This window comes from Osmia lignaria, chromosome 3, assembly GCF_051020975.1.
Source record: "Osmia lignaria lignaria isolate PbOS001 chromosome 3, iyOsmLign1, whole genome shotgun sequence".
Lineage (NCBI taxonomy): Eukaryota > Metazoa > Arthropoda > Insecta > Hymenoptera > Megachilidae > Osmia > Osmia lignaria.
This window is the reverse complement of record NC_135034.1, coordinates 8,812,169-8,823,879: the sequence shown is the minus strand read 5'-3', so window position 1 is coordinate 8,823,879 and position 11,711 is coordinate 8,812,169. Positions and strand designations below refer to the sequence as shown.

Sequence of the window (11,711 nt, the reverse complement as noted above, 5' to 3'; positions counted from 1 at the left end):
TCAGGTGGGATGTTGCGCCATCGATTTCGTCCGGTAACATTCTCGAATGCTTCACTCTGGAAAAATCGAACCGGCGAAGTGATTTTTCCGTCGCAAATATCGGAATAGTTGATCCTGTTAATTATGCGACGCGTAAACTCGATTCGAGTGTCGTCGGAACCTTGGTAAATCAGAATTATCCCGAATCAACGATCAGTACAATGAGTAATTAATCGTCACGAGAGGAATATCAACAACATTGAACGGGAAATTTCGCGAGCCAGCTGGCTGGAAACAACTACAATCAGCGCGATTCAATCGAGTCAGATTTATTGGACGCTAGCATGAAAGCCAATGCTACAATTTCATCCTTCCCTGCCGAAAATGTGGCGGACGCATAACAGATTTTGACAAATTCCCTCCGCTATGAATCATTCGTTGCACGAAGCTCGTCCTTAACCGAATTCACCGCGGTCGCCTTTGATAAATTAAAAATTTCGAACGCTGTCGATTGCGTTTCTCGATTAATTCTGTACTGGCAATGAAACCCGATGTAACAGCGATTCTCGAAGGGCATACTTTTTTCTAGACGAACGCATTTCAACGGGCGTTAATGCGTTTTAGGTCAGGCCTAGCGAAAGGGAAGGTCTCGACCGTTGGTCAGTGTGGGCACATCCATTAAAGGGAAAGGTCATATGTAAGATAACCAACTGCTTTCGGAGCTCCTGCGATGAAAATACCATTTATTTTTTCTGCGACTCAGGGTCGAAACAAACAACCCGTGAATTTTTCTTTCGTGAATCCTCCATTCTTATATGAGAATTGATTATATTTAAACAGAGACAGACTGGAATATATAGGAGTGGTGTGTTCTGAAACAGTAGATTTTTTTCATAAAATTACATGGAAGTGAAATTTATTTATTTTTCAATGTTTTGTCTCACATTGCTGATTCATTTAGATGAATCTTTGATAACGCGGTGAAATGCGAAAATTAGCGAAATTCTTGCCGATAGTAATAACTCGACAAGCTGATGTAGGAAACATTATGCGAGAAACGAACTTCGTTGCTGTACACTGTTGAAGTTCGGTGAATCAGCAGCAGGTCACAGAATTTCCCGATGGTTCTTCTGAGAATTTCCAGCAGACGTTTCAAGCAAATGGCGCAGCCAGCCATTTCATAGCGAGGTTATTTCAAATTTCGTTCGTTCGCGAGAAACTCGTCCCGTTGAACGCGGGAGAGAGGGCGTTTGATTTTTCGACGACGAACCGTGCGATCGAGCGGTTCTCCAACTTATCCAAGATTAAACGAGTTTCGAACGGGAAAACTTACAATTTTCCAAGTTTGCCTGTCGCGGGAAGCGTTACGTTTCGAGGTTACGAAGAAAGGTGGAAGGGAAAAAAATATTAAGCCGGAAGCCGTGAAAAAAACATGAAACTCGGTATCGTTTACAAAGAAAAACCAAGGACGAAAAGAGAAGAGGTACTCTTCGAATATCTTTTCAACCAGCTCTCATAGGATAAACAAAATTTTGGTTAGAGATAGCATATCAACGAATTTCCTTCCGGGAAAATCCTATCTACCCCATAAATTATCCTCTCTGCTCGTTAACTGGAAGCACAATGCTGTCCAGAGTTGAACAGTCGCCGCTACACACGCGTTTCCCTCCGACAAACCCGAACTTGCGTCGTAACTGCTTAGGGGTCAACCCGTTTAAAGAACACCCCTTCCCTGCTCTCGTCAATCTGATTACAACAACAATACGAAACTTCCTCCTCGGCTTGAAACAAGCCAAGTTAACCAGATTGACGCCAGGAAACTTTGGCTGGATCGATCTCGCCTCTCTTGCCAAGTAAACGCTCGAGAATTCTTTTCGTGCGTGTAGCGCGATCGGGTGGCAACGACGGGTGTAAAATTTGTAAATGTTTTGAAAGAAGTTTCCGGCTTAAGTAAGGAAAGGGTTAACGAGGGGATCCGTTTCAACGAACGCGATCTCGGAAATTCACAGGGGTTGTTTCTCATCGTTAGACGGCCGCGAAACACGGATTTCGAGAGGGCCGATGATGGAAAGGGATGGAAGGAGCATTTAATCACGAGAGCTCGTTGTTACACACGTCCAAACGGACGTGCTCCTTCCGCGTTGAAACCATCGAAAGATGGATGCTGCAATCGCACACCCTCGACCGGACGAATCTAATTACTCCACCGAAATGAAATCTGCTTGAATTACGAGTCGATCGAATTCGCGGTTTTATCGTGACAAACGGGTCCCGTGTTTACCTTCGTCACGGTTCTATCTTACCGGCAACTAGATCGATGGTTTTATCTCTGATAGAGGAATTCCTTTTTTCTCGCCCTCGAATCGTTTTATTCGTGAATATACGAATAATAATAATAATAATAATTTAAGAGATAAGAGAATGGAGGAAACGTGGCTACGGTTCGCGATGAAAATGAATTACGAGCCGTGGCTCCGCTAATAAATCTCACCGTCGCTTTATATTTTTTTTCATAATTAATGAACGTCGTCTATTAACGCGGCTACGCCGTTGAATCGTTTCGTTCCTCTGCTCGAGGTTACACCTTTTGGATTTTCTCCCTCAGCAACGGGGGATTGTTATTCAAGTAGCGTTGAAAAATTGCAGCGATAAAGAAGGAACTTTGTAAAGAATTAAAGAAGGTGTATCCGATTAACGGTGAATTAAACCCGTTAAGAAAGCGATTTGTTCGAGGAGAGGATCATAAATATCCCAACTTCATTTTCCCCGGGGTTCGACGTTTGATTTAAGTAGAATTTTATTGAAAACATTCTTCTTCCACGACGCGACATTCTCCAATTTTCTCGATTACCCTCAGGGATAGGGTAACGAGGCGTTCGTTGAATCGCATTAAACACGCTACGTATTTTACAAGTAATATTCCGCACAAGTCTTTATAACCGCAATTTACGAGCCGCCGAGGTGCTAAATAAAAGATGACGAAGAAGCCATGGGAAACGTGCTTGCCTCCAGCTTCTGCGTCGCGGCTCGCTGTTAAACGTTCGAGCAGAACGCACGGGGCGAGAAAAATCGCGCGGTCTGGCAAACTTGTTCGAATCGAATCGAATCAAAAGAGCAACCCCTGGAAATTGGCCCGCGACGAAAGTCACCACCGGCGCCGACCGAATGGCCGGGCGCGATTTGTCCCCGCGATCGTTCGAAATAAATTCGAAGCAGCCGCGCGATTTATCTCGCCGTTAAACAGATTTATTCGGAAAATACGGGGCCGGGCGCGGAACGCACGCACGAAAACTGCGCCCGTTTTCGTTGCATCACACGGAACAAATAATCCTCGATGCCGAATAAACAAATAATTTCGTCTCGTAAATTCTGCCCGCCCGTTGGTACTTCGAACGTGTGAATATTAATATAACCGTGAACGAGGCTGTATTTATTATTCGTACAAAACGTAACAACGTTGCTGATGTATAGAAAAAACAAGGAAAATAATAAGGAAAAGATTTTCTCACGAGGCCTCGTGGTGTCTGGTATAAAAAAGAGGAACAATCGGGAGGAAAGTTGAACACTAGAATGCCAGACGAATTCCAGGGTGAACAACAGTTCTTTTTTCACGAGGTTTCGTCTTTCGAGGAGAACGCGGGATTCTCACGGGATTCTCGCGTGCCATAAGCTAATTTCGGACATTCAGACTTTCGTACTTCCTTCTTGCTCTTCCCATTTTTGCATATCTTCTCGTGACTATCGGCTGGCATGCTGATCACTTCCGTCAGCTGCATCGCTCTCGTGAATCTCAACGCCTGAAAGCAAAATATCAAAATATGAGGAATTTTCGGAAAAGGGGTGTAATCATTTTTCCAAGTGAAAATATGTTTTAGAAATGCCCGACGTCTTATTTTCTTTCTTACAATTCGGTCAAAAGGGATATATTACGCTTGGGTGAAGAAAAAGGACAACGAGTACAAAGTCTGCTCCGCACATGCGATAGGGCAAAGGGCAAGCTCATTGAATCACCTTTGAATCCTTTTCCAATGAAGAATCGTGTTCATGGTGGAGAGAAAGGTTTAAATGTCATTAGGGATTCAATTGTTTTCGTGCTGGAACAGATTTCTTTTCCAAGCTTACACGCGTTGAGTTTGCTGTAAAATAAACGGCAAGGGTGGCGAGAGAGGATAATACCTTCGAATCTTATGAAAGATTAAAGAGGAAAGTTTGTAAGGAGAGGAGTAGCAGCGAAGTAGCTTATTTTTAATCATTTTATAGCGAAGTTTAAACAGTTATGTTCAATCTTGAAGAGCCTTCTAAATATCAGAGGTTGATGCTGTGTACTTCGCTTCTTCTCCACTCATAATTTGTTCTGCTTTATCTTTTAATATTTTCACACATCCCGTTGATTAATTAATTTGCTGCTTACTATTCAATCATGTATGAATATTTTTTAATTCAAATTCATGAAACGTAGCTATGATTTGGTTGATTCGTACTGAAACTTGAAGACAGGAAGTGCATTGAAAGTTACGTTTTCTCGCGGTTCTTTCAAGACGCGTTAAACGGCGAGAAAATCAACGGAACCGGCCCCGTTTTTAGTCATCATAAATCACGAATCCTACCTGGAAAGAGATAACCCCGTTTTATGTTATCAACTAACCTTGTTCCAGTTTAGACGAACTTTCCGCGTGCTGACCAGTGGAAACGTTTGTTGCTTATTTTTACCTTTTCGATTATTCACGTGCTTCCGTTTACCTCGTTACTTGGCGCAAGATAAACTTCCCTCTTCTAACAAATGAAGGCCATTTTTAATCTTAAATTTTCAGTTATATTAAACGAGGATCACGTACAGATCTGAAATTGCAACTAGAGCAACGCGAGCAATGGAAAACAATAAAATTTATGATACTTTAATACGATCTGTATCTTTTAAATAAATGATTTGCAAGCATTCGTAGTAAACCAGCTGCCGTGGCTTGTTTTTTACGCGCGAATCGTTATGTGCATTTAAATTTCCGCAATGGATGGAAATTCATCGTGCGTGGAAAATGGTCATAGTTGTAGCGATGTTTTATCCCATTTGAATTTCATTGTTTGCTCGCGCGTTAAACGCACAGGAAGAAGCGTCGGAAAATCGTAAATAGTATTTGACCGGACGCGATTAATCGATCTTCGAACGATCTTCTTCAAAAAGTAACAACTGCTAGGAAAAGGGACAAATTTTCCTTCTAAACTCCCTGATAATTTTTATTTCTTTTATCATTTTTCTCACTTCGTATAAAATAATCGTAATTAAAGGGTTAATTCTTAACTGGTTAAAGAAGATTAGAACTTTAATTTATAATAAAATAGAAATTAATGAAGTCATCGAAAATTGGTCGAACAGGAAGCGGGTTAATTTAACAGGAGGCAAGTATATCCCCGATCAAGTGCAATTGAAAAGCGCTGACTAAACGCGTACGATTAAGCATTGCTTCCAATAACACCTGTGCACCTCTCGAGCGCAATTTGTTGCGAATTCAAGCTATAGCCAATTTAATTAGTTTCCACTCCATCGGACGCATCGTGTCCAATCACGATGACTTATTATGAGATTAAAACTAACCCAAAAGCGAAAAAGTTGTCCAATTCAAACTCGTCGCTAGCACGAATCGCCTCTCTAATTCGTCGTTCCCCGTGCACGTTCGTGTCACCTGTTTTTCTGCTTTTCCACCGGACGACATTTATTTCCAAACCACATCTACCCTTTAAATTAGACGTTTCATTGAAGCTTTTCTACGAAAAACGTTGCTAGAATCCAGATAAAGCTGGATTTTCGGAATTTCTCGATATTCAATTATAAATTCGATTTTCTTGAAATACAAAAAATTCTTTTTCTGAATAAATTGGATCAACAACGTTAAAAATGTCGACAGACCGTGTTAATTTCATCGATAATGTTAACTGGCATAGGTTGCGGAGATAAAAGTGGAACGAAGAAAGGGGTGGTTTTTAAGGAACGAGTCGTAATAAAAGTTTCTGGTTCGATAGGAGTTCGGGGGAGTTTAAGCTTTCGCGAAAAAGAAACACTTGAGAAATTCACTCGACTTCGCCGGTGGTGGTGTCTCTTTATGAAAAAGCGGCCAACTTTCATCTCGAGAGACAAACGGCCGCGAAGAACCACGAACGCCTTTTTGCTCTCTCTGACGTTCGAAAGAATCCCCCTTTTTTTCTTTTCTCCTCTCTACGATGCCGAGTATAAAAATTTAAGTACCTTATTTTACTTAATTCATCCGACACGAGCTTAACTTCGAAGGTGAATTTAAGAATACATTCCTTTTTCTTTCATTTCGTCGTACGATATTTGCAACGAGGAATTGACCACCGACAGCAATATATTCGAGAAGTTTAAACTGGCCGGGATTAAAAGTTTCTCGAATTAATCTCGAACCTTTGCCAAAGATTACACGCTACACGGAACTTTCTCCATCTTCGTTCTAGCCGATTACCAACTCTATCCTCTATGTCGGGTTCAATGATTGTGTTAGTTTAAGAATCTCTTTGCAAAGTTTGCGCGAATGAATCGAACAGTGGAAAAACACACGAGTCATTTTTATGCGTTAAATCATTCTCCAAGCTCGTCTGTTTTAAAAACACCGCGGTTGCGGCAAAAATTGCTTCCCTTAACTGCAGGCAAAAATGTAACTATCACAATAAATTGCAACTGGGCGTGCCAGCAAAAAATTGTGTAAACATTTAGCAAAGCCGCTGGGCAATTTTCCAGTTTCACAAAACACCGTGCTTTCCTTCCCAGAATGGAAACACGTTGCATGGTCGCGATTTAAAACTCGTTACCTTTCGTCTATCCCGGTGGGCGGAATACAGAATCCAGACGATGTAGAACACCATTATTATGGCAGGTATGCAGACACCGGTTACGGTGGACGCGTCCCGCAGAAGTGCATGGTGTACGGAAAGCAACATGATTGCTAACACAGCCCCACCGGCGACGTATCTTCCGGTTCGACGTCGTTCGTCCTGCCAACAAATGATAAATGTCCTGTTACTCTTTCACCTGTGTATTTTGGCTCATCGTTTCGCATATTTTTTCAAATTCTCCTCTCGATTCATTGCCTTTTTTTATGGCCTTATTAGTCACGGTTATTTTCATCACCGCAGACAACGCGTTAATATCCCATACAGTAATAAAAATAGCAAGATCTAGACCGCTAAAACGGCGGTATTCGAATTCGAAGAAAATGCAATAAAAACACCACAAAGATTTTACATGTGGAAGATTAACAAAGAACGCGAGGAATACGAGAACAGCAGCAGGGAAGAAAGAATTTATTTATTCGGATGACGAATGGTTTCTTTCTGATCGAATCAATCGTGGCCTGGACTTGATTGCACGAACGAAACAAAAGATACGGAGAAAAAAGGGAAATGCAGTGACGGGATCGGAGCGGTATTAAATTTTGGATAGCGATCTCGGCTGAAGTGACAGCCCCATTTCCATTCGATGCAATTTAATATACTGTCAGTGAAAACGGATGCGTTCGGTTCGAAATTGAAATTTTCAATTTGCTATTACACAGCCGTGTAACGTCACAGATAATAATGCTATTTCGCTTAATTATTCAATTTCTATTTAATTTATGGAGCAAATCACCGGTGTCCCCCACGGCATTCAGCATGTTACCCTGTCGCGAGACTGTTTTGCATTCTGTGCAGTTGTCGCGACCTGTATGCGTATCATTTGACTGCGTTAGGAATCACCACGTGATACCGCGACCAGCAACGTTTCTCTGCTATTATCATATTCAAATTGACCCACCACCGGATGTAGATAGTCCCGGGCATAGAAATGGCCTACTCGTGATGTATTTCGCGTTTAAGCAGAAACCAAACCCGACGTGTACGTTGGAAATACTCTAATAACCGCGAATATACCTTCTTTCATATTTCCAAATTTTAGAAATTTTAAAACTGTGATTAGAAGTCGGCGTTCGAAGAATATCTAATAAAACAGAGGTCGTGAAAAGTAACTGGTCCCTCGGAAAATCGAATCAAAAATAGCGGAGAAACATGATTTTCCATTAAATTGCAACGAGACTGGTGTCGTACAAAAACAAAGGGATTAACATTAAATGACACGGATTTCCTTCTGTTTCTATTTTTACAAACGGTGTTCTATATCGCGCGACATACGGGTCCCCGTGTAACTTTTCCACAGCAAAAAATCACGTTCCATCGACCTCATCTTCGTGAATGTGTTCGTACGATGCCGTTTCCTCGATTTAACGACCGTTGTGCGGTTAATGCGTCGTATAAGGACTTTGAACATTTTTTTTCTCTTCTATTCATGGATGGTTCTCTTTGTGCTACGGGTCAAACGAGGGTAATTTTGAAAAAAAAAAAAAAAAAAAGAATGAGATCGTGATCGGTGCAAGGACTCGTTGCACATCCGTCTTGGAGGTTGCAACAGAGTTTCGAACTTTAGATCCTTGGGGGGAGGTTCGAGGAATCGTGATGGGACTCGTGCGAGCAGAACGAAAGTCGTATCGAACCGGCACTAAATTTCGAGTCACGGAAAAATGCTGGGGTTCGTTGGAGTCGACTAAAGTTTCTTTACTCTTTTACAATCATCCCTTCCTAGCGAGTTGAAAATATCCGAGCTCTAAATCTTGGAAAAATATAAATCTCAAATATGTAGGACACGAGTGAGTAAATGGAGAGCAAAAATAACACGCGAGTGATGAAAATCGGAATCGATATCGTGCATTGAATATCGTACTAACCGAAGTGGTGACGGTGTTAAGGGTGTCCCTCGAAGAGGAAGCTTCCGATCTGAGAGGCATGGCCCTGGCAATGACATAAATCACCCTTTCCCGACAGATTTAAATAATCCTCAGAAACGTCCCTCTACGATTCACCGTGGATGTCCTTTCTTCTCTGGCGGACATAGATCATCGATACTCGCGTCGATGACGTGATTGAAACTCCGGAACGTTGTTCGAATTCAGACGACGACTCGGCTCGTTGGGAAACGAGTAAAATCTCGAGTATCTACACAGATTCTCCTGAAACGCATTTTACCGCGTAAGCAGCATCGCTTGCAGCCCTGATTCCCGGACGTGTCCCCCTTGGAAAACTTTTACAGCTTCGCCGGTGAACCTCGAGGGATACGCGATACCGAGAATTCCAGGCCGGAATTTACGGTCATGCTTGGCGTTAAATTAAATGTCGCGTATTTACGGTAGGGTTGTCGGGTTTAATTAGAAAGACGAAGGATAAGGAACACCTAACACCAACGGCGGGAAAAACTGAAATCGTTGTTGATCTTCACGACTGTAAAAACACCGATTCTCTTATTCTGTATCGTCACGTTCATCCACTTGAATATATAATTACCGCGATGAAAATTTATCAATACGTTCGTTGAAAATTTGTTCGATACGATCGTTCACCTATTGCACATTTTTAACTCGAGAATCAATAGTCGTTTGCAAATATATAAAAATATGGAAAACAAAGTTGAAACTTTCAACACGAATTTTCATTTTTCACCAAATTTACACTTGGAAATCGAGAGGATCTCGCGATCTGTCAGCTCGAACTCGCGGCGGAGAGGTTTGAAAATGAAAGTGTCGAACGATCGAAGGAGAGGATGTATCGGGCGTAGCTTGGAGAACAGTGGCAGCCACGCATTTACAACGCCACCCGGCACAATATACGCCTGGCAGGCAAAGCAGCTAGCATAATAAACGAATAACACGACGGAGCAACACGCCCACGTAGATAGACGTTCACCACAGCCTCTCAAACATGGTGCGCGGATCGAGGATCGAAGGTAACTGGATTTGCCAAAATTAGACGATCCTTTCCGCATGGTGATTCGCGGAATCTATCTAATACCCTCTCCGGTAAAATTCCTCGATTGATGCGATCGATCTTCCCTAGGAGCAATATAAAATCGGTTTATTATTCTATCCACGATCTGCGAATTAGCGAATTTTTTTAACGGAATGTAAAATGGTCCGGTGTAATGGCTTTTAAAATCCAGAAACCTGTGCTTTAGGACGCGGTCGAAGAAAAAACGAGCGGACAAATTGAACATCCCTCGTGAAACGATCATAACCCGATCGTTTCACGAAATTCCCGGCTGCTAGAATACCTGTCGTTACGACTAGTCGTTGTTTCAAGCCCGTTGGAACATTCTAACGAAGAAATAAAAGAAAGGTTTTCTATATCTACTGGGTGTCTTGGAAATAACGAAATCACTTTTGTTTTCAAATAAAATCGTATATTCTTTCGACAAATTTTATACAAAATAGTGTAAAGATACAAATGCCTTTAATAAGTATATTCCGATTAAATTTATTTTTGAAAAATGAAGAGTTCGAGACATAGATTAAATTGGAACACCATGTGTGCATCTGAGTACCACAAAATCTTTCACGATCAAATAAAGAACTGGAGTCGAGTGGTTTCCTTGGATCCTGGCAGTAAGGCCGAGGATATTCGATCAACTTCCATCATCCAACGCAGAATTACGACGTCGTCTGGAGCCTGACGATTACGCGATTATATTTCCGCGTGTCCCTTGCGAGCCAGCCAACCCTTGAACGACACGTAAAAGCGTGAATTCTGTGCCAGGAATATAGACGGTATCTTAATGGGAACAATCTTGTCGGGAATTCGGTTCACGTACTCGCCTCTTTTCAATCGTGCGAGCAACCGAGTCGTTTACCGGGCAAATCGCCACGTTTTCGTTTATGCACAATTCGAAAGACGATTGAAGATCATCGCTTCGGTTACGTAGCAAGGGTATAATTTTTTTCGTGACCCTAATAGAAAATCGGGTTGACCGGTGAAGATTGTACCCGGTGCAACGAGTCGGAAACTTTTGACCATGTCTTCTGTTTGCTCGGTTTTTTATTGAATCTTCTTTGGCTTCTGGTTTCCTCGCAAACGCGTGCTTTGACCCAGTTGCTATTCCCGTGGAAATTCAAGATTCCGGACAGATAAGAAGAATCGTCGATTTTTTGGTTCCTCTTCCCTCTCGGCACAATGCGTTCCGCGAGAACGTGTAAACAGATTGTTTTGTACGCTTTTGCTGTTAATTTTCACCTTATTCTTCTTGAGAACCGTTGATCGAAGATGGTGTTAATCTGTAGCACTTTCCGACTAACCATTTTAAAACCAGCCTGCTCCTTTATCCGCGTTTTCGAAGCGAGAAAGAGGGTGTGTCTGTCGACGAACTAGGTGATTCTGTTGTGTGATCAAAAATTAGCGAACCTCGAGTTCGATCAGAAACAAAGCAGGGAAACGTAAGCTTCGGAAATATCTTTCTTCGCGGCGTTCCACAAATACTTCATCAAAATTTCTCTGCACACGGAACACGTCGTTTAATTCTTTTCCTCTTCGTCTACGTGATTCACTCATACTCGATAGCTGATTCATCGATAAACCAATGATCATGTAGGTGTACCTATAATAAGATCTAGTGCACCTAGTCTAATTCATGGAAATGCAATTGCCTTTCAAATGAAATAAGAAACTTTCTGTCGGTGAGTCTCTCGACGAGTAAAAGAAAAGCATGGTTAGAACTGTGGAAAATACAGGAAAGTTTGAAGAACTTTTAATTACATGCTTCCAATGAACAATCATAAATTACTTGGGGGTATAAAAATACACGTCCCTCTGTGAGAGACCGCTATTTTTGACTAGATGTTATTAAGCTTGTTAAAATTGATTTAATGGAA

General features: G+C 41.8%; 1 protein-coding gene across 1 annotated transcript; it reads right to left on the bottom strand.

Annotated features, from left to right (window-relative positions):
• Positions 1 to 227: 227 nt before the first annotated feature.
• On the bottom strand, positions 228 to 9,683 carry LOC117611178 (uncharacterized). The gene is made up of 3 exons (XM_034339116.2): positions 8,745 to 9,683; positions 6,799 to 6,981; positions 228 to 3,776 (listed from the first exon to the last, which is right to left on the bottom strand). Exons 1-3 carry the CDS (start codon positions 8,802 to 8,804, stop codon positions 3,588 to 3,590), a joined length of 432 nt encoding a protein of 143 aa, XP_034195007.1. The 5' UTR covers positions 8,805 to 9,683; the 3' UTR covers positions 228 to 3,587.
• Between the last annotated feature and the right edge of the window lie 2,028 nt (positions 9,684 to 11,711).